Source organism: Pogona vitticeps, chromosome 3 (genome assembly GCF_051106095.1).
Source record: "Pogona vitticeps strain Pit_001003342236 chromosome 3, PviZW2.1, whole genome shotgun sequence".
Classification (NCBI taxonomy): domain Eukaryota; kingdom Metazoa; phylum Chordata; class Lepidosauria; order Squamata; family Agamidae; genus Pogona; species Pogona vitticeps.
The window spans coordinates 29,306,458-29,333,738 of record NC_135785.1 but is presented as its reverse complement, the minus strand read 5'-3'; the positions used below and the strand labels follow the sequence as shown (position 1 = coordinate 29,333,738).

Here is a 27,281-nt window from a genome sequence, read left to right as displayed (position 1 = left end):
CCAGTGGATGAGAAATAGCCATCAAATACTTGGACGCAAAATGAATCGCATCAATGGAATTTCATGTCATCAAGTGTTTCTGGCCTAATCTTTGATGAAAAGGAGTCTGTCATCAAAAATTACAATATCCCATGCATCTTGGCAGCTCCATGGTTACCAGTGGCTAATGGAGTGTTATAGATTATTTTTCAAAAATGGTCTCCAACTGCTTGAAAAAGCACAATGAGTCCCTTAAAACTGCATTCAAATGCGGCGAAATATGACAGACTTCTATTTCTGCATCTCTTTCTGCTGCTCAACAGGAAATGATTACATCTACAATTTGTTTCATTACTCCTTTTGATCATTTATTTATTGCAGCTTCTGGGCTTGATCACGCTGCATTATTGTCTCTTTGTCATGTTTGTTGTGAGGCTCGTACAACTGTATCAAATGATTTCATCATCTTTAAATTAAAAATTCTCACACCTCTGGGCTGCTGTTCTGGCAGTTTGTGATAGCTCCTGCAGTCACCAGGCTTAGCAGTAGCTGAGATACTGTGTGATGTGCTACAAAATTAGGTCAAATTAACTGTGGGTTTAGTTTGGATTTAGAAGGATGTCTGCTAAATCATAAAGATTTTGCAAGGAATTTAGCAGTTGAACACACTACTATTCCATTCCAACCAGATTTTAAGGTACAGATAGATACAGAGGACACTACTGGCTGGTTATATTTTTACATATGTGGTTCTTAGTTTTTGGCCCTCCAGGTGTTTTGGGACTGGGGCTTCAGGATGTCTAAAATATATGGAGGGTAGTGGTTTAGAACCACTATTTACATGACCTCATTAAAAATGACATTTATTGAACAGCTCTGCTAGATTAACCTTCACCAATGTTGTCATCTCCAGGTCTGCTAGGGTCCAGTCACCTTAGCCACCATGATCATGCTGACTGGAAATGATGAAAGTCATAGTCATTTTGAGGACACTGCATTGTGAATGGCTGTTCTAAAGTACAAGAGAGGTATTAAGTATGAAAGGAACTGTGGAAGGTCTTATGCTAGCTTATGAAGAGTGATGAAAGGTGAGGTACGGTTGAATAAGGAATGGAGAAAAAATCATGGAGTGCTTTTTTGCCTTTTTGTTCAATATTCTCAAATGTCTTGGAGTATCAGTGGACACATATAATTTAAACTAATTAGCAGGTCTAATAACATTTCTCAGGGTCTGGATAAGGATAATAAGCATTTTCCCACTTTAAGGGTGCCTTATTGTCTTCTTGTTGTTTTGGATTGGATTGGATTTTTGAGTGCTTCCATTTCTTCATGAGAAATATGAATTCATGATATGTGAGAGATGAAGACTTACTACATCAAATGCTTCAGAATATAAAAGAACTATTCAGACTCCAAGTCCACACTAATCATAAATGGGAAATGTTTCCCATGCCTTTATGACACAATATCCATGAAGGTATCATAAGACAAAAAAAAAAAAAAGAAAACATGTCAGAATGTATGGTTTAGTGAAAACCTGCTAACATGAAACAATTCTGGATAACCTCTTGACTTATAAAAATTCTCTCTCCCACAACTCCCATGCTAAAGCAGCCAACAACAACCAAATAGACTCAGTTGAGATATAAAACTTGCCTTGTTGGTTGCAAGATTCTAGGAGTTATCATTCAAGGAAAAAAATAACATCTCCAATCTTTGGTTTGGCATTACATCTTACCTGAACCTGAACCTTACCTGAACCTGAGAGTGATAATGTTGTAAAATAATCTATCAGAAATACAAGTAGAAATCTTTCTCAATGCCAGTCTCATAATTAATCAGCAATGATTTTCCCCCTGTTTCCACAGGTAACTATTATACAAACACACGATAAAGAGTCTACAAACATAACAAGGCCAGAAGAGCCATTAATCAATCAGCTAATGGTCTATGATTTACTTTCTTGTGTGTGTCAAAAGTAAAGGGCAGTGGAATATAAAAGAAAGTGAGAGGATACTTTGCTGCCTTGTTCTTCCAAATGAAAAGCAAGATGTGGGGCTTCCTTCTTCTTGTGAGTGTCACATTTGCTGATGTGTCCGTTCGCAGATTTGATGGGTAAGAGCAAAATAGCTTAAATATATACATTCTAGGAGATCACCCATTGTTTGTCTGGCATATACCGTATAATTTGTATCTCTTGTTTTCTTTAGGGAGAAAGTTTTTCGTGTAACACCTCACTATGAAGGACAGATCAATATCCTCAAATACATAGCCAGCAAAATGCAGGTAAATGGAAATGCAGAAGGATGATACTGATGTTTAGAATCCAAATTATTTTGCAATCCATAGCATATAGAACTGGCAATTAAGGGGGTCAGTTTTGCTTTCATTGCTGCCAGAAGAACAATGGCAGAATTTGCTGAGGGGATTTGGTGTTTAGTGCAGAGAAAAGCATGGGAAGATTAGCCTAGTTCACCTCAGAAAAGAAAAAAATCAAGTTTTGATGCTTTTTGGATAAAGGAAACAAACTTTTACTTAAAGTATATGGTTTGTAATTTCCTTTTATATAGTGTGGAGCCACATCTCCACACATCAGTCTTCTCTGGACAGCAGGAACTGGAGGAGAAAGAAAAAGCAGCTAACAAAGAAATAAGAAGGAATGGTTTCAAGAAGTATGAGACATGGGAGAAAACACATAGTTAAGTTAATGGTAGATACAGGGCATGCTCCCCTCAGAAGCATACAAGTTTGTGTTTGGGACAAGTTATTTTTTTGGGGGGCGGCTATAGCTGCCAGAATGCTCCAACCAGCATAGCTGTAGATTATAGGAGTTATTGTTTTGAAATGCAGCTTTTCTACATTTGGCTTAATAGGAAAAAGAAGTACAGTGGTGCCTCACTATACGATGATAATCCGTTCCACTGAAATCGCTGTTTAGCGAAATCATTGTCTAGCAAAAAACATTTTCCCCATTGGAATGCATTGAAACCTGTTTAATGCGTTCCAATAGGGAAGAATCGTCATTGTCTAGCGAAGATCGGCCATAGGAAAGCCGCTTTGCGAACCGCTGATCAGCTGTTTAAATCGCTGTCTTGCTAAGCTTAAGTCCTGAAAATACCTCTTTGCGATCATGGAGGGAGCTGTCAAAATCGTCGTCTAGCAAAAATCGGTTTGCAAAGCAGGGACCAAACATTGTCAAGCGAAATTCCCCCATAGGAATCACTGTTGTGCGAATCGCTATAGCGATCGGAAAAAGCCAATGTCTAGTGAAAAAACTGTATTCGGGGTAACTGTCTAGCGAGGCACCACTGTATCAGTTTCAAAAGGCCTGATTTCTTTCCTAGAATCATCAGGCAAAGGAAGACCAGGCACTGCCAGGTCTGAGGGAAGCCGTGGGTAAGATCCCAGTGGATGATTCCTCTACAAACCCTCAGCAGCACCTCCTCATTATCTCTCCCTTCATTTTCTCTCCCAAATCAAACAACCTAGTTGTTCTCTTTTCTCATCCCCATCCACCCTTTGCTACTTGGCACACCTGACAGCACAAACATTCACTTCCTGATACCTAGGAATCAATGGGAGAGAAAGTCATCAGCTGCCTGGTCACAGGCCACCTATGGTTCCTTGTTCAGATCTTTGCTCTGTGACACCCATCCGTCTGTAAAAGATTAACAACAGAACGCTAAAGCTAGAAGTCATCTGGGCTGCAGAGTTCTGGAAAGTCTGCATGTTTTCCATAAAAATAGATTTCATTTAGGTACAACAGAACTTGGAAATACTACTTTTAATGTGTGAAGAGCACTGCATGCTTTGAGGGGAAATGTGCTAGTGCCACCACCTCCATCATCTCTATAACTATTCTGGCTGGTGGACCCAAAAAAGCAATGTTTCCAGGCTGTAGAATAGTAAGCAATTAATTCATAGAATTGGAAGAAGATTGCCCAAGTTATAAACCTTGTTGTTAACAAGATGTTGTTTGCTAGAAATTTAAACTTGTAATTAATTTCATCCTTCCAAAAAAAAAAAAGGTTCCTGTGTGTCATCTTTGTCTTCCCCAAATGTTCTCTATACCCTTCGTCAGATTACAAATGTGTGTTTGGTGGCCTTGTTGTAGATATATTATGGCATGAGAAAACACTACCAAAGATAGCAGATCTGTTTTCAATATTTGTGTCTTGCTTTGATGTTGAGATAGCTGCAAAAGAGAGGATAGGGAACACCATAATAGTCACCATGAGATGTGGCATTTGCAATGATATACAGATGTAGAGGAGCTTTTCATTGACCATAGGCCATTGTCAGACTCTCTCCCACGCTGAGCTAAGCCCTGTTCTGCATTATGTCTTGCATTCTGCATCCATTCAAACTAATGAGACTTCTGTTGTGCCATCTTTGAAGGCTGGGGTTCAGCCAGCTGTTATGCCAAATTCTAAACATGAGGTGTGAAGAAGCAATTATGGTTTTTTGCTTTGTATTTTGAATTGAGGATCTAAAGGGATCCAAGAAATCATCTAGTCCGGCATCCCCCATTATCCTCCTTGCAGATATACTGGGTGGAGTAAAGCAAAACATCTGCAGGGGCCCATGCATGGGAAAGCTGTTGTAGTCCTACATCTGCTCTCAGAGCAAGACGACCAGCTGCTATGCCGCAAACAGGGAATTAATAGCTCTCCAGATGTTGGCGGACTGAAATTCCCACCATAGGATATGCTATCTAGGACTGATTAGAATTGCAGACCAACAATGGCAGGGGGGACTTGTATGTTACATCCCTATGTTATACCCTCCAAACAGCCCTTTGGCAGAGAAGATGTTTTGCTTGCATGAAGTCCCTAAGCCAAGATTCCAATTAAAGTGGGGATGGGCCAAGTGCAGCCTTCAGTCCATATGTGGCTTTCCAAAAACATTTGGAACTACCCAGTGCCAATGGAGTCCTTCCATGTGCCTCCCCACCACCAAATATATATATATAAACACATTAACATCTCAAGATCCTTTTTTCAGAAGGTTTATATATATAAACCTTCTGAAAGTAGGATCTTGAGATGTAAATATGTTTTCCATTTTCACATAATAGTGTCACTCCAAACCCCTAGAACAACAATAGAAAATCTAAATCTGATGCGGATGTTCATTCACTTTTGGTTTTGGGTTTTTTGTTTGTTTGTTCAGTGGTTTATTTTTTTTTCATTTCTGGTCCCTGTTCAGTCTTCCTTGGGTTCTGGGACAAATGTTTGGTTCCCAGACCCATCAGAGTTGCCACCACTGAGTTAAAGGATTAGACAGTAGTCCGATAATGTCAGGAGCCCCACAGTTACCAGTACAGTGGACCCTTGACTTATAGACGGCTCGACTTACAGACTTTTCGAGTTACAGACTTCTCTGGCCTCATAATTTAGATTCGATTTGCAGCCAGAGAATCGACCTACAGACCAGAAAAAAACCAAAATGGAACAAAAATGGAACGAAAATGGCCCCTTATGGATTAATCGGTTTTCAATGCATTGCAGGTCAATGGAGACTCAACCTACAGACTTTTCGACCTGCAGCCACCGTTCCAATACGGATTAATTCCAAAAGTAGAGGGTCCACTGTATAGTACAAAAATTAACTGAAGGCCTAGCCTTAAGTAATATATGTTGGATTCTGGCCGTAGTGAGAAATAATGACACCAAGAAATTGAAAGGATAAAAATCCATACAACACCAGACATGTGAGTTTGAATACTGAAAGACTATCTGAAGCTCTGCCTTCCTGCCTCAATAGTAACTTTCAGCTTTTAAAAGAAAACTTGAATTCATTTGATCAGTTTAAACAAAATTTACACCTGGCTATCTGTTCCTCACTACTGATTAAATTAAAAGTTAAGGAGGAGGAAAAAAGGACGAAGTCATCCTAGTCAGCTTAGTGGCTTAGGTCTTTGGCTGTAGAGTCAGAGTCCCAACCTCTGCCTTGATAGGAGCTGGACTTGATGATCCATTGGATCCCTTCCATTTATACAATTCTAAGATTATCATCACCATTATCATTCTGGGATGTTACATAGGAAGAAATATAATACTTCATTGGATATGGTTGTTTGAATACACACAAGAATGCACACACACAAAATGCATGGATACATTTTATATCTTTTCATTTAATAAATGAATACTAGTCTTTAATTAGTACAAATAAACTAGATTACTGCACATGCTTAGTTGGAAATAAATACCATTTCACAGTGAAATTTACTTATTTCTAAACATTTACAAAGAGTGGGCTGTTACTCATCCTTTCAGAGGTACAATGAACTATCTCACCATGAAATACATCTCATGTTTGATCGAAGCTTAATTTATCTACCACTCATGTCCCAGTGCCTTTCTGTAAATCCCAAATGAAGAAACAAAACATACTTTCTACTCTCCTGGCAACTGAAAGTGCCTATAAACATCACCCATTTAAGGAATGGTATGATGCAAGTGTGTGTGAAGTAAAGAGAAAAGATTAAGTAAATAAAGCTAGGCCACAACAAAAAAACAAGGAAGGAGGCATACTTTTTCTTAATGTCTTAGAAAAAAACACAGTTAATTATGAAGAGAGAATCAAGATTTATCATTATATATTTAGATAATAGCTTTCCCTATTTACTGGCTTACAATCCCAGAGGTAATAATATTTTGTTCATTGCTTAGATACCAAGGCAGTAGGCACCTTTTAGCCTGTTTATCTATCTAATCCATCCACATGAAATGAGGTCACAAATTCCTCACTTAGACAAGTCAAATGTTACCATCAGGTCAAAATTTTACAAATTGTTTGTTTCCCATAAGCTAGAGTGCCAATGTACATTTAAAACTGTTTATCATTTTGAGGCAGATCTGAATTTGGCCCAAGTCCCACCTCTTCTTCCGCTCTTGAGATTTAAGGGTCTAGACAGTGGATCAGTTTGAGTTTTCCATTGCCAGCGAGAGAAGGATTTAGGAGAATAGAAGAATTGGTTATTAACAATAACCATCACCATCAATGATCGGGTGCTATCAAGTCAAGTGTGACTTATGGTGATGTTTTTCAGGTTTTTCAGGTAAAGAATACTCAGCAGCAGTTTACCATTCCCTTCTTCGGGGACTGCACAGTTTGCCCTTGACTATATTGGCTAGCTCTTGTCTCTGGAGGCACAGCCGGGAATCAAACTTCCAACCTATGGTTCTCCAACCAAATATCTAAACCTCCAAGCTTTCCAGCCAGCTCATAGCACTACTTGATAATGGCTTCCATGAAATGAACATAAGGATTCTCCTATATTTATTACTAATAAATATGCCGTCCATCTTCCATAAATTAAGCCTCTCCACACAAGCCAAAAGACTGTTTTGGCTCAGATACAAAACAACTCTCCTATTTTGTTGGCAGAAAGAAGCAATGTCAGTGAAACACTGTACTGTATTGGTTTTCTGACACAACCTTCCAACCACCTCTTGCCTGCCATTTAGTGTTGGTGTGGATTAAAATAGACAAAGTCTACTGAACATACGCAACCTCAGAAGCTGAATATGGTCAGGCCTAGTTAGTACTTCACAAGGTGAGGAGATCACATGACATCACCAAGCCAAACACATATAGAATGAACTTTGTGTATCTTCTTTCATGGGCTTCCTTGTTTGTTTTTCAGGTTGATTTCTGGCATCCAGATTCTGTTGAACAAGTGACAACAGACATGGCTGTTGATTTTCGTGTTGAGGCAGACAAGTGTTCTGAAGTGGAGAGTCTCCTGCAGCAGAGTAGGCTGGACTATGAGTATGTTTCTTCTTATGACATTTGTTCCATTAATATAAGTGGACCAAGTAGAGAGCATATCTCTGTTTCTATGTTTTCTTACATTAAAAGATGTCACAGCAATTTGCTGTTTAATGTAGATATGGATTACTGAAAACAAAATACTGGTGATGGTTAGAATGGTTTAACCATGCCATAGAATGGTCATGTCTTCTACTTTACCAAGGACAGATCTTTATTTCAAGGCATCCTCTTCATGAGTCCATGTCTACCTCAGTTTGAAGAGAAAGAATCCTACTAGTGATGTCTGCCAGGATAACCCCATCAACATAGGTCTCAACTGTGAATTGCCACACCTTAATAAGTTAGCATAGGTACTCACTGTTGCAAACCAATCATGCGCATTAACATGCAGCAGCAAATGCCTCTTCTGACTTCCTGATCTCTGTTGATTCACAGCTGCAATTTATGGAGTCATGCCAGTGTAATTTTTCAGATGGATTATGGCCAGGGACTCATGCCAAGAGGCAGTGGGGGGACTTGAAGCTGCCCATTAATAATTATTTCTGGACAGCAAACTTAGCCAGCACAAAAGTCATCTATTATGGTCTTCCACACCAAGATGAAATGCTCTTCATTTTGGCTTAAGTTGCATCCAAACAGCATCTGCACATAAACATTAGTTTATGTCAATTTTATATTACATCTGGACCCTCTGTGGCCCTCGTTGTTGGCAAGGCATAAGCAGCTGCTTTACCATTCCATCTGGCTGAAGTGTCATGTACTTTAGAAATCCTGCTCACCCTACTTGAAGTTAAAGCTTTGCAATGTACAGGTATGGATGAGAACCTAAGTCTCTGTAGGTCTGGATTTTCAAAATCCAGGGTAAGAACAATACTGAAACTCAGAATACAAAGCAGTATGCTAGAAACTGGTGGAAACATTAGCTCCCGGTAACCCAGGCAGGTTTGGAAATAAGTGGGTAGTGGAACTGGCAGGCCACTAAAAAGAAGATTAGGATCACAGGGTCAGAAAATGAAGCAGGAAGAAGTGGAGGTGAAGCATGAGAAAGGGTCTGCAAGTTGCACTATTAATTCATGTGCTTAACAAGTTAAACTACATTGGATTGTAAATGTTTACAATTTTTTACAAAAATGAAATAGCAAATTCAGTTTATATAAATTGCAGGCAGCAGGATCAGGAAAAGAAACATCATGTGTGAGGAAGCACAACATTAACCCTTCCCTTCTATGAGATAAGCACTGGAGCCATAGATTGGTCCCAGTCTGTAAATAAGCAGTAACTTCCTGAAGTCCTTGGTGATGCAGGATAGTCTTGATGGGAAAGGAAGAGTTACTCTGCTATGTGCTGAGATGCTTTCTCTTTTAATAATGAATGCATATAACTGTCTGCACCAGAGAGCTGTCTGAGAGCTTGTCCCTGATAAAATTCAGTGAAGTGTCCTTGCCACAAGCAGCAGCAATCTAAGCCTTTGATGTGCAGCCACAACACCCTGACATCACGTCAATGTGACCAGTTCAAGTGCTCATGATGAAGGCTGGAAGTGCATTGGAAAGTGACCTTTCTAACTCTTCCAATCCAGTTTGCAGGACTCAAGGACATTGAGTTTGCCCATTTCAGTACCCTAACGATATTCCATTCAGGAGAGAGTGGGAGAGATCTTTTGCCCCTTCCTTCACTAGCCATGCAAACAGTCCTAACGGCAGTTTTTATGGCCTGTAGATCCAATCCAGGAGACAAATAATGTTTCTGAGAGATCTCAAAATGGCATGTGAGAGAGGCTTTTGATCTCTTTTTATTTTCACTTCTCATAATGCATACAGCCTTATCCAAGCTAGTGTCCAACATGTTTTGGACCTTGACTCCCATCAGCACCAACTAATATCACCAAGGATAGAGAACCATGGGAGCTGATGTCCAAAATATGTGGAGGACACTTGAAGACAGTGCATGTAGGGTAGGCACATTTCTTCCACTCAACATTTCCCCTGGTCAAATCACTTTTCAGGATTTTTGAACCATTACAAAATAATGAACAAAAACTATAAAAATCCCTGGAAAATAAGTTTCCTGAAGATAAATCTGCTCCTAAGGAGAAAATTAAAAAGCCCCCTTTTGGCTTCTCATTTTTCTTTCTTTATTTCAGAATCTTGATTGAGAACGTTCAGTCTGTGATTGACAGGCAGCTTGACCATCATGTTCGGGCCACTGGACACCAGTATGGAAAATATAACAATTGGGAAGCGGTAAAGAATATTAATGAGTTTAACCCTCTCCTCTCCCTTCTGCTTGGAAGTTTTGCTTGCCAACACTGTTTGGTTAGGAAGGATCCATAGTTCAGAAACAGAGCATATGCTTTGTCTGGGTTAGGTGCCCAGTTAAAAATCTGTTCAATGGCAGAGCCATAAAAAATCTAAGTCATCTGCCAGCTAATCGACCAAAAACATAAGTGGGGAACCTCTGCCCTGTTGGCCGAATGCAGATCTCCAGACTTTCCCCAGGCCACACCTTTTCTTACAGGCCACACCCCTATCCTGATTATTGATAATATTTGCTTGTCCTGTTATGCTTCCTCACTGGAATGCTGGTGAAGAAAACCTTGCACAATACAAATTGCGAAAAGAGAGTGTCTGAGGTTACCAGTAAATCCCCTTTCCCCCATTTGAAAGCAGGAAAATACTAGATACCTCTTTTGCCACTTCCATCATAGTCTTCACATGGCAGGCAACTAGTCTTCAAAGATAGAGGCGCCTGTATCTACAGATATTGTCCCCAGGAATTAAAACCCTAGAAAATCAGGATTCTAATCCATGTGGACGGCTCCTACAAACGCAGGTAGCTCTACCTTTTAAAACATTGACCTCTACATCAGTGGTGGGATTCAGCAGGCCAACAAACGGTTCTGCAGAACCAATAATACATTAGCTACTGGTTCTGTAGAACTGGTACGAACCTGCTGAAACCCACCACTGGCCAGGATCAGTGGTGGGATTCAGCAGGCCAACAAACGGTTCTGCAGAACCAATAATACATTAGCTACCGGTTCTGTAGAACTGGTACGAACCTGCTGAATCCCACCACTGCTCTACATGTAAAGAGTGATGGCACTAGAGATGAATGGAGCGAGGCTAGAGCACATGGTGCTGTCCATGATTACCTGGAATAGCACTGATTCAATGGGACTACTCTTGTGTGACTTACTGTGCTAAACGACAGGATTTCAACCCTTGGGATGTAGACAGTACTGACCAAGGTGAAGTCTTAGTCTGACTTAATATTGGGCAGTTTCTGTTATTAATACATGCATTTATTTATGATTAACTCAACAGATAGAGGCTTGGACAGCTACTATTGCCAATGAGAATCCAACTCTTGTTTCCCGGTCACAAATAGGAAATACTTATGAGGGACGTCCAATATATGTCTTGAAGGTATTCACTTTTAATATCTTTATCCAATCTGTTCTGTTTTCTCTTGGCAGGTAGGAAATGGTAATATTTATTAAGCCCTCAAAGACATTCTCTCGGTTTCTGCCTCCTCCCTTATCTTTTGTGCTCTCTCCCTCTCTCTGTAAATGCTTTAGGAAACAAGACAGATTTTGTGAATTCCTCTATGGTGACATTTTTATATTTTTTGATTGATCGTAAACCCTTGCAAAATAGCGCAGGCTGTAATAAAAAGCTTTACCAGTTTGCATGTATAAATTTAACCATGTTCCTGTAAGCAAGGTAAATGGTAATCTACCTTTGTGTGATTGGGTGCTCCATCTGTTGTTTGTAAACCTATTTCCTATAAAGTCATCTATAAACTTCAGTCTCTCTCCTCATCACACCGACCTTTTTTTTCATTTTTTTTTTTGCCAGTTGGAAACAAACAAATCTGGTTTCCCAACTGAGTAATTCAAACAAAAGAAAACTGTTTACCCCTCTTCTTATTTTGAGAACTTGTCTGGATGCTGTAAGAACATAAAAAGACTGACGGATCAGATATTGGATCATACCAAAGTCCTGTGTAGTCCAGCATTTGGTTCACACAGTGGCTAACTCTTTGCCTATGGGAAGCCCACTTGGAGGACATTAGTAAAAGCAAAGCAAAGCAAAGCTTATATACCGCCTCATAGTGCTTCAAGCACTCTCTGGGCAGTTTACAAGTTAATTATGCAGGCTACACATTGCCCCCCCCCCCAGCAAGCTGGGTACTCATTTTACCGACCTCGGAAGGATAGAAGGCTGAGTCAACCTGGAGCCGGCTACCTGGGATTGAACCCCAGGTCGTGAGCACAGTTTTGGCTGCAACAACTGGTGTACAAAAGTATCTCAGTGTATGAAGTCATGACTAGAGATGGGCACAAATTACCAAACCGGTGATTCGTACTAGTTCAAGGTTTTGTGTTGTTGTTGTTTTCCAAAACAGATATTCAGCAGTTCCCAGCCCTGCCTCCTATGGTGGATGCCCACTCAAAGGCGGTGTCCTGAGGAGGTGAGACAGGGAAGCCAGGGTGCCACCTCTGAGTGGGTGCCTGCCAGAGGAAAGCACCAAACACCTGTTCAGCCAAAAAAAAAAAACAACCCACACACACAACAGGCAGTTCATGCCCATCTGTAGTGATGACCTTGCCCCAGATCTTGGAAACATTGATTTTCTGTCTGCAACTCCACAGTCAACACACTAATATGTGTTGTAGTACCTTCTTGTGGTTTCCCCATAGACAACTGGTTGGTCACTGTGAACACTATGCTGGACCAGATAGGCCTTTTGGTCTGATCAAGCATGACTTTTCCGTGTTCATACAACATCCAGCTTGGTTTTTGTGTGATTCTAGGAGTAATAATCCGAAAAATTCTGACACACTACATTGGTCTAAACTGTTGACATACTACCACAGAATTGAACACCAAGTGCATTTCCATCTCATCCAATTTGATTTCTACATAGCTAAAACAAATGGAAGAAACACAATGCCAGTTTGTAATGGATTTCACGTTAAGTTTCTAGAATTCTTTCACAGGCATTTCCTCACAAAGATCTAGAACTTATGAGATTTGTCGTCTAAATCACTCACTCCCAGGCTAAGACTGTCAAGCTTTGCTGAACTACAACTCCCATTAGCCCCCACTCAGGATGTGCAGGGTCCATCTTGGCAGGAGATGGCAGGTGTTGTAGATTTCAGAAGAAACAGGTATGATCTTAACCATGTGGCCACTGAAATCTTAACTTTCTCCAGATTATTCTATTGACATTCTACAAAATGAATATAACTTTACCACTCTGTTCAGGGGGATGGCATCCATTGTAGATTTGGGGCAAAATATTTCAAGTATTTTCAGAAGTGGACTTCATATGAGAGTAATTGGTCTTTATTTCTTCCTGGGGAAGGATCATTTCATTTTTACTGTTTTAAATTTTGTTACTGCTTCTGGCAATGATAATGGTGGAGCTTTCCTTCTTGGCAACCTAGTGTCAGCTGTCACTTTTCCCCACTGTTGAATTCCCAGGACTTACGCTGTGGTGCTATATGTGTGTATCTCTATCTGTGTGAAAATAAAACTGCCACCAATGCTGTTACCACAGTAGGAAAAAACAAAACAACACTCACTACCACAATAAGACAATGCATCCCAAACTATTCAACAGTCCTGATTCTAGAATTGCTGCCTACACACCCCAACAATTTCCAATTATTTTTGTAACAGTCGGTCTTGAAGTCCTACCCTAGTTTGTAGATCACGTCCAAAAATTTAGCCTTAATTGCAGCATGCGTGATAGCTTCTGTACCAATGTTGTGGCCTGTGAAAAGACATAATCTGACAAAAAATAAATTACTGGAGAAATGTCTAGAAATAGTCACATTCCTGTAACTTTGATAGTTATGAATTTCAGCAGAAAGAGGTCATTTCACTCCAGCGTGAGAAACCTTCTCCTTCTGCACAAGATAAGACAGCCATGATCTCCTCTGCTGCTGGTCACCTTCTACATTACTATTCATGTAAAAAGCATAGATATAGATAAGGAACATAGCACAGGTAGCCAGACTGATGATAAATAACACCGTTATCAGCAAACATAAAATACGAATCCTACCTGCTGTTTTCAACATGGTGATTTTCCGGAGGTAAAAAAATATACTTAGCATTGGGTTTCAATTCCAGCAATCAAAGCCTACCCAGCTAATCTAAATTGATGCCTGAGGCTTCAGTCTGAATGAAGAATCTTATGTAAAATAAATTGCTTCCCCTTCCTCTATTATTTTTACATTTCTTATATCTTGGCATTGCTGTTGCATGAAGCCAGACAAAAAGAACTAGCCCAGTGCTTCCCAACCTTGGGTCACCAAATATTCTTGGACTAGCACAGCTACTGGTAAAAGCTTCTGGGAGTTTTAGTCCAAGAACATCTTAGGACCAACGTTAGAAAACACTGCCTTAAAGTATCTTGTGATGAGGCCCGTTAATCTAGTCCAAACAATGAGTCAAGTCATAAAAATCTGTGAGATGGCATGTTTGCAAAATCATTGATTTTTTTAATCTCAGGAAGCAAAGTATTCGTGAACGGTTTTTGTTCATTATCAAAATTACCATCACTATCATCATCATCATCATCATTATTTTACAGGTGGGAAGTCCTGGTGTAAACAAAAAGGCTATCTTCATGGATTGTGGCTTCCATGCCAGAGAATGGATCTCACCTGCATTCTGCCAGTGGTTTGTGAGAGAGGTTGGTGTACAAAGAACAGTTACGCTAAATCAACAGCAATGAGACCTCATTCTAGGTTTCTTCTTATTCTCTCTCAAGTTCCCAAGAGATTTCTTCCCTTCATTTTTATTAAATATAAAATAATATACAAAAAAACTCCTTAAACACAGCATCATTATTTATTCACATTAACTATATCAAACAAACAATGGCTGAAGACAAAATTAAGTCATGCAATAAATGATTTTGCATGATCAAAACCACCATCATAAAACCTTTTCCATCTTAATTTTATAGCATCTTAACCTGCTTGTTTACAATGTATTTATCATATCCTTTCCAGTACTGAAAGAGTGTGCCCAATATCCTTATGATGTCTTAGTTATTTTAGGTTATCAGCTATATAGCTATGCCAAATCTTCTCGGGCAGCTTTAGTCACTTAGAAATTCCTCAGTTAGTCAATCTAATTGTTGTGAAGGGGACTCACATTGCCCATTTGCATTGTTTCTTTGATGCTTCTTTGATTCCCTCAGTATACTGTAACTTCCCAGCACTGTTTTTCTTTTTTCACTCTCAATGGTCATAAAGATGAGGCATTATTTGGTCATCACAAAATTTAAGACATGTCCAGCACCTGTGGTTTGCTTTTAATTTGCTGTATCCTTGTGTATATAGGCTGTTCAAGGTTATGGGACAGAAGCTCTCATGACTCACCTCCTGGATAACTTGGACTTCTATGTCTTGCCTGTCTTGAACATCGATGGTTATGTCTACACTTGGACTAAGGTAAATGACACACCTCTGTTCTGAGTTAACAGGCTTATCACTCATACCAGATGTAATCTTTCAAAATTTACACCCACAACAATGTTGCATTCCAGTCTCGCATGTGGAGGAAGACTCGCTCTGCGAATGCCGGGAGCAGCTGCATTGGTACTGATCCCAACAGAAATTTTGATGCCGGCTGGTGCAGTAAGTAGGAAAAGGAAAAGAAAGTATGAGGCCAAGATGATTGTTCAATAATACATTGCAGGGTTTCAAAGAAAGAGGATTATATTGAGAGAGACATTGTTGTGTGGAAAGAGACTGGAATGTGCGTGTGCATTGAATACTCAGAAAGTACTACACAAAAGTTCATACTACTACTACTACTACTACTACTACTACTACTACTACTACTAATAATAATAATAATAATAATAATAATAATAATAATAATAATAATAATAATAATAATAATACTAATACTAATACTAATACTAATACTAATACTAATACTAATACTACTACTACTACTACTACTACTACTACTAATAATAATAATAATAATAATAATAATAATAATAATAATAATAATAATAATAATAATAATAATAATAATAATAAATTGTTGTGTGTTGTCAAGACAATTCTAATTAAAACAGCAACCCTTTCCAGGGATTTTCCGGGAGAGAGTACTCATAAGTGGCTTACCATTCCCTTCCTCTGGGAGCACCCTGGAGCTGTGCAGCTTGGCCTTGACTACACAGACTGGCTCTTCTCTCCAGAGGCATCATGGGGAATGAAGACTCGCAACCTCTGGCTGCATAGCCAGATACCTAAGCCACTGAGCTCTCCAGCCATCTTCTAAGTGATTGGCACTCTTGAGACACATGAGGATACTACATTCGAATGTGAACTAGGCTCATCATTCTAACCATTCCTTCTTCCCCTCCCTACTTCGCACAGCTATAGGTGCTTCAAACAGACCATGCGATGACACTTACTGTGGTAGTGCACCAGAATCAGAGAGAGAGACCAAGGCCTTGGCTGATTTCATTCGTCAAAACCTCTCAACTATCAAAGCTTATTTGACCATACACTCTTATTCCCAGTTACTGCTCTACCCATACTCCTATACTTATTCAGTCACAAAGGACAATACAGAATTGGTAAGTAGAAAATAAATGAACTGTTCTGTGTGCATTTTCCACTTATTGCTCAAGCAATCTAGTTCTGAAATGTTCTTCATCATGAGTTTCTTATGCTTTTGGTGCTTAGAAGTTAAAGAACTGATTGATGCAATTAGACAAGACTTAAAATAAACATATGACAGAATGTTACTAAAAAAAACCAAAACTAGTTAATTACAAAAATGAAGGTTGCAGATATTGCAAGATCTGTGAAAGAACTGAGCTGGTCTCCTTCAGAACAGATTTTCTGAAGCCCACTCCTGAGATACTAAGCAGTGTTAATCATTTCCCCCTTTCCTCTTAGCATTTGGTACTCTTTCTTTTGGTCACTCTATCTTCAATTTTCTTTCAAAATATGTTTTTTTTCCAATTAAAAAGAAATCAGAACCTACATGTCAAGAAAAAAATCTTTCTCCTCAAGGATAAGAGACAAATTCAGCATTTAGACATCTAAAATCCTTGAGATGAATTTATATGAGATAGGCAATGAAAAGGTTATGAAAAAGTTATGTTTCAGACTACAGCTACCAGACTCTACCAGGTAGCATGATCAATTGGGACGAGGTTGTCCAAAAAAGAAATTTTTTTCCAAACTTGGGCGATGTGTAAGTGTTCCAGTGTTTTGACACAAGACAGTGTGCCTACAGTATATGAGAGAGAGAGAGAGAGAGAGAGAGAGAGAGAGAGAGAGAGAGAGAGAGAGAGAGAGATTACTTTAAAGCCTGGGCATCCAACTCCACCTATTCCTAGGTTATGTCAAGTTCACTGGCTAAGCATGAAGGTGCTGGGTGTGTGTTCTGCACCAAAAGGTTAGGAGTGGGATGAGGGAGCTGTGCAGAGATCCAGATGATGTATGCACTTGGGCGCATCATACAGCTCAAAGCAAGGCCAGGGTTGCAACACCACTATCATGACAAGTAAGCCATCTTGTTGCACAAAACCCAGCACCTGTGGGCCTGGGTGTGGGAAGAAAACTCCCTGTGGATTTGCAGTGAGCCTTCCATAAACCCAGGAGCAGTACAGGGCCTGAGAAAGCTCCCATTGTGTCCTGTGTGATTGTGTAGGTAAGAACATGGGGGAATGCCAGAGTGTGGATGCCCCACCTTGTCTGATAGAACTCATCAAATATGTGTGCATTAAATTGCACAATTCACCAAATTGTCATTTTCATTCCTTCTATTTAGAACTAATTTATCACTAACTGGGAAAGAAATGCTGTACTAAAAGCACACTGTGACACAGGAAAACAGCAGTGAAATTATACTTTCCCATTTTCTATTAGACTTCTAAGGTAAAGGATGGCTCTAATAACTGGACTTTAGTCTTTGATGATACAAAGAAATACACACACACATACACAAACCTTTCCTGAGGCACAGGAATCGCAACAGGCATTTCTGTTTCTCCTCAACATTTGCAAAGGCATCCTCTCAAACAAAGGAACGAGGCATATTGTGTACTTTTATATTCAGCGTTGTTCATAGCTATCTTTTCCCTCCACCCCCAGCACCCCACCCCTGCCCTTATGCAAAATGCAATAACATTCCCGGAAGAAAATTAGTTCAGTGCTGTGAAATATTAAAGAGTATTAAAGAGTAGATGTTGCTGGCACTGAACACAACAGAACAAACAAACCATTTTAAAAAAATCAACAGCATTTTAATTCTGTAAGCCAGCTGCCAGAAGTCCAAGGCCAAGCAAGAAAACTGGCCCTGTGCCGGTACAGAATCCTGACAGATTTATGATGGTTCCCAAGTGGAAATATCAGGATTCTGAGGCAGAAATGGAGAGTAAAGACAGATAAATGTCTTCGCCCTTGACATCTGGTAACATAATTCTCTCATGTTTCGTTTTTAAAAAAGAAGATTTTTGTTTTGAGTTTTCACACCAAAAAACGTTTTTCCTCAAGCCACCAAGTTTCTGTTTTGTTTATTCCAGAGAACTATTCATTTCTCTCTTACTTGCTTTTATTTCTGACCAAAAAAAAAAAAATGTTTCTAATGTCACACATTGTTGTTTGGTCTAATTCAAAAGAGAAACATGGGCCAGGATCCAAAAAGCTACTTTAGAGTACGGCAAGAACTTGAGAATGCCTGGTGGGAATTTCAACAATTTTTTTCATTGCCTTGAACAGCAGATTTTCATAGCATATTAGAAATTGTGCTCGAAAGTCCATCGGTTTTTTTTTCTTCAAAAATTATCATGTGACTTGATATTGGATGAACACAAGCCTGGATATGTCACAGCATTCTTACAACTAGATCACAGCCCAACCAAGGCCACAAATGACATTTATTTCCAATTCAGATATATCTTAAAAATTTTTTAGCACAGCTTCTGGATCCTATGCAATCATGATCAAATATATTACTCTAAAAATTTCCCAGTCTACAGTTGTTTACATTTTATAGCTGCAACATGGATATCTTTTAAATTTTGCCTGTGCCTAATTGGATTGACAAGACTCAGAAGAAGTGAAAAATGCTTGGATGTCTTTTATGACCAGTCTGTTATAAAACAACTGGATAATCTGAAACTGTAAACTGTTTAGCACCTAAAATAATTTCTTAGCTATATATTTTTTTCTAGAGCTTCAGAAAGGAACCTTCAGGGTGTTTTTGCAAGGCTAAATAAATTTGCATTTAATTTTTGAATCATTCAAAGTCAGGCATAAAACTTAAATACAATTACAGGCCTGTATTGTCTGAAATTATAAGTCCAGAACTGTATTGCAGTAAACCAATGTTAATCTTCTCATTTACATTAATAGTTTATGGATCCTGTCCAGAGGACATATGGTCTTATTTTGTGATTTGTGATAATGTATATTGTGAATGTATCTTGAAACCAAAAGGTATACTCAGAAGTCACACTTTGTTCATTTGAACATATTCCCAAGAAAGCATGTATAAGATTGCAATTTGGAGAATTTAGACCTATTGAGCCAAGTGAAACATACTTACAAGTAAATATGATTAGGAAGAAAAGGTCTAATTCAGATACAGACTTCTTGACAAGTGCTCTTGAGATAGCACTTGTATCCTTTATGTGAATGCATCAGGGTTTATAAATTATCTTAATTTTTCAACATCTAATCCACTAATGGAAACCAAGGTTAACCTTTCATCTTTTTCTGTACATCATGTGTGGTCAGATTATTTGGGGGTGTCTCTATTTATCATGATTAACATTTCTTACACACCATCATAACTTTTGGAAACAATGTTAAAGGCAAAATATATTTGAAAATACAGTATTTAGTGAAATGCATGGAGGAACACCAGGCTTCTTACCCACTGTCCTTCTTTCCACTCTCCATGTATTAATCTGAAGATCCCAACAGAATCCAGATCTATACACCTTGTACCTGCATAGATTCCAGTCACATCAATACAAGGAGCAGCCAGTCAACCAAGGAGAAGAGAAAAACGATTCCATCCAATCATCCTGCTACATTTTGTGTGTTCAGTGAATGTCTGAAATGGTCTATGGTGCTCTCCTCAAACTGTAAGATTTCTTTTCAATGAGGAATTTTAGTGAGGAGATCAGAAGAGCACCCACTGGGACATCCATTTTTAGGTAGTTGGTTTCAGGATTCAATCCAGACCACGGAGAGACATCAAAGGAATCAGGCTGAGAGTTTGCAGAAAACCTCACAGAAGATGTTGAAGAATGTACAGCAGATCAATAGCAGCCTGTGGAGATCAATTGCAGAGATGCTTCACTGGATATCTCTTCAGACCTATCCAAAAACTCTGCCTTGCCCACTGTCTCACATTACTCTCCACAGAATCTCAAGAGTTAAGACAGAAGGAGACCCAGCAGAAGATCAAAGACCACCAGCCAAATGATTTTTGGCTGTCAGAAAGTTGCCAGAGTTCTATTCAGGTGAAGACACTTACTCTGGTCCCAGTGAACTTCAAGATTTTCTTCAATGTCTTAGTTCCACACACACCCCTTTCTTAGCCTCCCTGGCACAAATGCAATTGACCTGAAACACAATATGAACACAAAGAATTGTCTTCTGGCACCCCAAATATCCCCTGACACAGACCTGCTTCATCAGATTTTTCTGCTGCTGTCCACATGAAGACAACTTTCAAATTACAGCTATGAATATTCAAATGGTGAAGTGAAAATATATCAAGTTCCTTTGTTTTCTGGCACTGTTTGGTTATTGCAGGTTAGAGAAACTCTTAAGGAAATCTAAATTCCACTGGTGGTCAGAAAGAACCAATTAACATTTTCAACACATATTTTGAAAAATTCAAGAGAACCATGAATTTACCTCTCAGTAAACAAATCAGCACTTGATTTTCCTATTTTGTAACTTCTATTGTGGACAAGAAGCTACCATTAGGATAGAACACAGAGACTCTACAGTATATGCAAAGGTACATTTTATCCCTTTATGTGTTCATTCTGTATGCAGAATTTATCATAGTGAAAATCAGACTAGATTCAGAGGAAGAAGGAATTAAAATTGATGGAAGAAACACTGATAATTTAAGATATGCGGATGATATAATCTTACTGGCAGAAAGCAGTAGTGATTTGAAATAGCTTTTAGTGAAAAGGAAAGAAGAAAGCACCAAAGCAGGACTGTAGTTGAACATTAAGAAGACAAAAAACATGACTACGGAAGAATTACACAACTTGGTCACTGGAGACCAAGACCAAGATCATCCATACTCTTGTTCCTGATCACCATGTATGGGTGTGAGAGCTGGACAGTGAAGAAAGCTGACAGGGGAAAATGAAATCCTGAACTATCTCGGGAGGTTAAATTGACAAAACTGAAGTTGTCAGACCTAGAACACATGAAGAAAAGGAAAGATTCTCTGGAAAAGACAATAATGCTGGAAGACAGCAAGAAAAGAGGAAGATCAAATACGAGATGGACCGACTCCCTAAAGGAACCCACAGGTTTGAGTTTGTAAGAGCTGAGCAGGGCTGCTGAGGACAGGATGTTCTGGAGAGGACTCGTTCGTAGGGTTGCCATATGAACAGAGACCATAAGGTGATCTCAACAATAACCTCCATCTTATGGAGGTAACTTGACAACACAAAATGACAAGAAAACATATGTGCTTCTCAATATATATATATATTTCATGCACATTTCTGCTGCCAAGAAGCTGGGGGGCAGATCAAGTACAGTGTTTATTAGTTGAACTAAAAAGACAGTGTCACCACCCTGCCTCCAAGGCAAGGCAAGCTAAGTCCACACTAGAATTCTCACAGATGTTACACAACCGTTTCCTAGCAGTTTCTTGGAAGATATGTGTCGTTGCTGAAAAGTACATTTCCTAGGTTTCACAACATCTTCCACAATTCGTTTTGCTGTACCCCTGGCACTTAAATGTGTAATATGGATAAGACAGACAACAAATAATATTCCAAAAAAAAAGGTCCCTTGGTTGAAAGAACTAAAGCACATGCTCACTCCATTCCACAACAGCTGGATGTTTTTTGGTAAAAATCAATTGTCTGTCTTCTGTTTGCAGCCAGATATTCCTTCGGTAATATTTGAACTGAACTAGTAAATGCCTGCTTGTGGTTAATCTTTTTCCCCCCTCAGTAACATCTCCAGCTTTATTTTGCACTTGGTCATGCTTTGGCCTAAGTTCTTGTTGAGGTCAAGTTCTTATGATATCTATTAAAAAAAATATGAATCCAGCCCGCTCAACCGTTATTTACATTTACATGAGAAAATTAAAATGGTCTAAAGATTACCTGGTTGTACATGGTTGTAAATGTCAAAAAATTAAAAATAATGTCTGATTCCTGTTTAGAAATTCAGGTGCTCCTGGTTAAGTAATTTCCAGGTTTAAGTAATATATAACCTCTTTGTTGTAGCTCCATTATCGCTCCCTGCCCTACTCATTAATAGTTATTGATGTTGTGTTATGTAATTTGAGATGCTTATTGCTGTTCTTGATCCTCCTAGAGTGCTCAAATTATGGCCTCAAATAAGGGGCTCAAATTAAAGGAAGTGAAATTCAGGCTGAATATCAGGAAAAAATTCTTAACTGTTAGAGAAGTACGGCAATGGGACCAACAACCTTGGGAGGTGGTGAGTGCTCCAATGCTGGAGACATTCAAGGAAAAATTGGACAACTATCTCTCAGATCTTCTTTAGTTTGGATTCCTGCCTTGAGCAGGGGGTTGGACTCGATGGCATTATAGGCCTCTTCCAACTCAATGATTCTGTGATTCTGTGATCCTATTATTTCTTTATAACGAATGAAAATATATTGTAAGTACACAGGTGTCATGAGCTGTATACTATACTGACAGAAATCCTGTTGTTTTGTTCTACATGCAGAAGACCAATGGGATAACATTCAGCTGCTTCTTCCTGGCAATTAACAAGACACCACTGGAATTCTCACAGCATGAGCACCTGCAGGCTTGGCACAGGCACAAGACTCCCAGAGAGGATGCTTTAACTGCCTGCTAGGGAGAGCTGAATGTTACGCTGTTTCCCTTCTGCATGTGAAACAAAGCATCGGAACTTCAGACAAGGCCAGATATGTTTAAATGGGCAACATTTAGAAGTACAATAGATCTACCACCATCACCTCCCCATTTTTGTCATTCCTATAAATAGACATATATGTTTGTCATCCATGATAAAGGTAAAGGTTCCCCTTGACAATTTTTGTCCAGTCGTGTCCGACTCTAGGGGGCGGCGCTCATCCCGCTCTTCAAGCCATAGAGCCAGCGTTTGTCCGAAGACAATCTTTCCATGGTCACATGGCCAGTGTGATTTAGACACGGAACGTAGATAAATAGGTACCATCTCGGTGGGAAGGTAAACAGCGTTCCGTCATCCATGATAGCTAAGATGAAATTGCAGTATCAAGAAGCAATGTATGGGTTGCTGAAATAAAACAACTACAACTGCCTGGTTCTCAATGAGAGAGGCAGAGAGGCATCCGAGCAGCCCTGCTGGATACAGAGTTTTGAACTAGATGGGACTTGGACCTAAACTAGGAGTACAGTTTTGTATTTGTATAAAAAGCTATAAATCAAGGTTGAACCAGTGGGAAATAAAAATCCATGTAGCACAGCTTTACAGAAAAAAGAGCCAGATGACCCTTCATGGTCTAATTAGGAATTGAGGATGAATGCTAATTAATATCCCCTCTTGTCGGCAACAGCTGTCTTATCAGCTCACCAGATATCCTTGTTAGAGATAAGAGTTCTGTGTCTTTCCCCATCCCCATTCTGAAGACTGATGTGCCAGATATGAGCATGGCAGTTCAGCCTAAACATCATCTGACTGATCTAAATCAGCTCCTTATGCAAGTTCAAATCTGTGCTTGTTTCACAACTGCAAATATTGATTTGGGCAGTGATGAAGTTCCTCCTTCCTCTTGATTGCTGATGGGTCCCTGCCGCTTTATCTCATACGTGGTAGGAACCAGAGCTGTGGACATTTAAGGGGGGGGGTTTAAATATATTTCCCATAATCCCCTACCAGCCATGCTTGTTGGATGGTTCTGTAAGCTATCCTCCAAAACCAAACTATTTTGAGGACAAGGTTATATAACAAGCATGTAGATCTTTTTTATTAACTAAAAATATAACATTCTAATTTTGATTTGCAGCTCAATGAATATAAATGCTGCATTAGACACAGCTACCTTTTTTTTTAAGTTGTAATGCACCATGCCAAGACAATGTATGCAAACATTTAGGGATAAAACAAGCTAAATGGTAGCAGACTTTGGTTTAGGTTGCCACTGAATTTGCAGGGAGAGTCTCTGTGTAATTTTGTTTATCCTGCGGAGTGTTTGTACACTTGCACGCATTCAGATCACAACACAAATTGGCCTGTTGTTTTTATTAGCACAGTGGAGAACAAACACCTTATTAATATGAGCCCTATGCTGCTTAGGGAAAAGGTAAACATAGATAGATGCCTTGTGATAATAATGCAAGATCTCAGTGGTAAGTTTACTTAATTGATCATCCACCAGGGCCTCCTCACCAGCCTAGTAGCACCAGATGTTAAGGACCAAGAAACTAATTAGCTTGACACCAACATGTCCAGAAAGGACACATTCTTTCTAGTTCCTAAAACAAAACCTTTTAGCTTAGAGCAGCCTGTGCCAACCTGGAGAGCATGATTTCTCATGGATGGTAATTCTTATTTAAGGGCAAGGGAATTCTCAAATGATTTGGGGTTGGTTTTCTTTCTGGTCATAAACATGCTAGCTGATCTCCCTCCATTCGGAGCACTCCTCTTTCAAAGTCCTATCTCTGCTTTGTCCCTTTCAAATCATGTTCATGTGCTCTCCATATGTGTCAAAAAATAGCATATTACTAAAAACTTTTATACTTCGGTCACATCATGACAAGGCATAATTTTTTGGAAAAGACAGTAATCCTGGGAAAGGTTGGAGGCATATAAGAACATTGCAAGATAGTTGGTTTGTTACATGTAGTTACAAAGAAAAACAATTAGGCCTTTGGTGTCTAAGATGGCCAATTTGGTCACTCCAATAGAAGCGAATAAGTAAAATATTTTTAAAGCAACAGTAAGGAAAATAATATGTGAAGCACCTCAGCCAAATACAGTCCTTCTTCCTCCTCAGCTGTATCAGAAGTGACTTATGTAACTCCCCATAACTACACTGTGTGTTTGTGAAAATCACAGAGTTTATCATTTCTTGCAATGCAGGTAGGTTTCTCTTTTAGGTAACATCTTTTTTCAGTACAAAATAAGCTTCTTCAAGAACAAAGGACAAAGGAAATGATCGGGTTTTATTCCGAGAGAACTCAAAATAGGACCTGAATTTCAAGAATTGAGATTTTTTTTTTCCTTTAGGCTGATCCTTAGCTGGGGCTGATGAAACCTGAAGTTCAAAACTTCTAGAGGTTCTAGGTTCAAGAAGGGGGATGTACAGGGATATATTATAATTTTATTTTTACTGTTTGGATTAATTTTATGTTTCAATTTAAATGGTTCTGGTCTGTGATTGCAACATTAAGCATATTCACACCCATAAGAAAATAACTTGGATTAGACCGAGTGTAACTGTTTTAATGATGACCATGCCTGTTTTCTCTCTCTAGAATGTTCTTGCTGAATCTGCCGTTTCAAAGTTAGCTTCAGTGCATGGGACAAAATACACATATGGTCCAGGAGCTACAACTATCTGTAAGTATTTTCTAATAATAATGCTGCTTTATAATAATTATCTAACTACAATAAATATCACTGTGAACTTCAGGCACTGTTATTGTTGATAATCACATAGCATGTGATGATTCTGCCTGTGTAACTGCCTTCCCCATCCCAAATCAGGGCTTTAATACTGAGCAGAAATTGTGGGAGCTATCTGCAGGCTGGGAAGAACAGAAACAAAATGTCATGCTGAGCTCCCTGTAGCAAAATCATTGCTTTGCCTGGGCAAGTTCTGCTAATTTGCAAACTTCCTTCCATTTGCACTGTATTCCATTTTGTTTTTAGGTTTCAGGTGTGTGAAATGAGTGTATGTGGTCTGCAAAATGCATCTCAGAGAAAGAGTTTGCCCTTTCTCTGATACATTTGCAACGCTTTGCAAATTCCACAGCCAGCTGTGCCATATACAGACAATAGACTGAATCACTTGCCCTTATTAACTTGGAGCCAGGGATGTTGCCAAGTCTTTGGATCCAAGTCCCAAGTCCGAGTCCAAGTCTTTGGTACCAAGTCCCAAGTCCAAGTTCCTATTAAAAATAATTCCCCCTCCCCAAAAGAAGAGTGGGGTGGGTTCCAAGTTGCAAGTCAAGTATGATTCATTGAGAAAAAAAACTTGAATTGAGTCCGAGTCAAGTTACCAGTGCAATTTAAGTCCAGCTTAAGTCCAACTCCTGTGACAGTGAGTCCCCATTCCTGCTTGGACCTGAATTTCCAAGACTGTTAAATACAAAGTGGTTCTCTCAATGTGCATGCAACCTCTGCCTTTCTTCTAAAGGATCCATGGTGGCTTGCAAGACTGAAAAAAAAAACAAAGTTAATAGCTAAAATGATAAATGTTTACATCATTAAAAAGAATTAAACAAATATATTAACAATTATAATAAAAAACAAAATAAAAGCACAAGTAAAACAGCAGAGTACAATAATTCCTTTTTTAAAATACCCTTTTAAATCAGTCATTTAAAAGAAAGCATGCCTGAAGACACAGGTCTTCATCTGCTTGTGAAAGGACAGCAAAGAGGGGGCCAACTGGGCCTCCCATGGGAAGGAGTTCCAGAGTCTGGGAGCAGCAACAGAGAAGGCCCTCTCCTGTGTTCCCACAAGCACACCTATGAGGGTGGTGGGAACTGAGATTAAGGTCTTCCCTGATTATCTGAACACCCAGGCAGGCTCATAAATGGAGGCATGATCACTGAGATCGCTTGGACCCAAGCCGTTTAGGGCTTTCTAGGTTAAAACCAGAACTTTGAATTGTACCTGGAAATGGATCATCAGCCAGTGGAGCTCCTGTAAAAGGGGAGTTATGTGTTCCCTGTAAGCAGGGCACCAGTACTATCTTGCTCCAACCCAGCTAAGTCAAATGATAAAATTACAATATGAACTCTTAATATTTGGTTAGAGTTGTCTTTGCTCTTGTTTCAAAAATGTTTTCCCCTCCTTATCTTTGCAGATCCAGCTGCTGGTGGCTCAGATGACTGGGCATATGATCAAGGCATAAAGTATTCTTTCACCTTTGAACTTCGTGACAAAGGCCGATACGGTTTTCTTCTTCCTGAATCTCAGATACAGCCAACCTGTGAAGAGACCACAGTTGCTGTTAAATATATTGCCAGCTATGTTCTTGATCACCTGTACTAAAACAGCATTCCAGACCTATTAAATAAAGGTTTGAATTGCAAAT

General features: G+C 39.3%; 2 protein-coding genes across 3 annotated transcripts in view; one reads left to right on the top strand and one right to left on the bottom strand.

The window, feature by feature from the left end:
- The first annotated feature begins 370 nt into the window (after nucleotides 1-370).
- On the top strand, nucleotides 371-27,280 carry LOC110073048 (carboxypeptidase B). Its single transcript, XM_020781860.3, has 11 exons — nucleotides 371-2,094; nucleotides 2,190-2,265; nucleotides 7,634-7,758; nucleotides 9,905-10,004; nucleotides 11,088-11,189; nucleotides 14,371-14,472; nucleotides 15,128-15,238; nucleotides 15,334-15,424; nucleotides 16,181-16,383; nucleotides 25,492-25,576; nucleotides 27,051-27,280. Exons 1-11 carry the CDS (start codon nucleotides 2,018-2,020, stop codon nucleotides 27,236-27,238), a joined length of 1,260 nt encoding a protein of 419 aa, XP_020637519.3. The 5' UTR covers nucleotides 371-2,017; the 3' UTR covers nucleotides 27,239-27,280.
- Nucleotides 24,242-27,281, bottom strand: part of LOC144587804 (uncharacterized) — an 85,546-nt gene continuing 82,506 nt past the window's right edge. Inside the window, exons 6-7 of one of the 2 annotated variants that reach the window (XR_013542954.1) lie at nucleotides 27,112-27,174; nucleotides 24,242-26,396 (exon numbers count right to left, since the gene is read on the bottom strand). The gene's annotated coding sequence lies outside the window, so the exon portion shown is untranslated. Of the gene's footprint in view, nucleotides 26,397-27,027; nucleotides 27,175-27,281 lie in introns of those variants that run through there. The other variant, XR_013542955.1, reaches the window with a different exon arrangement.

What these genes read in the sequence shown, in the direction of transcription:
- LOC110073048 (XM_020781860.3), top strand. Translation starts at nt 2,018, where the DNA reads ATGAAAAGCAAGATGTGGGGCTTCCTTCTTCTTGTGAGTGTCACATTT. An exon ending in ATGTCTACACTTGGACTAAG is followed by an intron (nt 15,239 to 15,333) that starts GTAAATGACACA and finishes GTTGCATTCCAG; the next exon opens with TCTCGCATGTGGAGGAAGAC. An exon ending in TTTTGATGCCGGCTGGTGCA is followed by an intron (nt 15,425 to 16,180) that starts GTAAGTAGGAAA and finishes TACTTCGCACAG; the next exon opens with CTATAGGTGCTTCAAACAGA.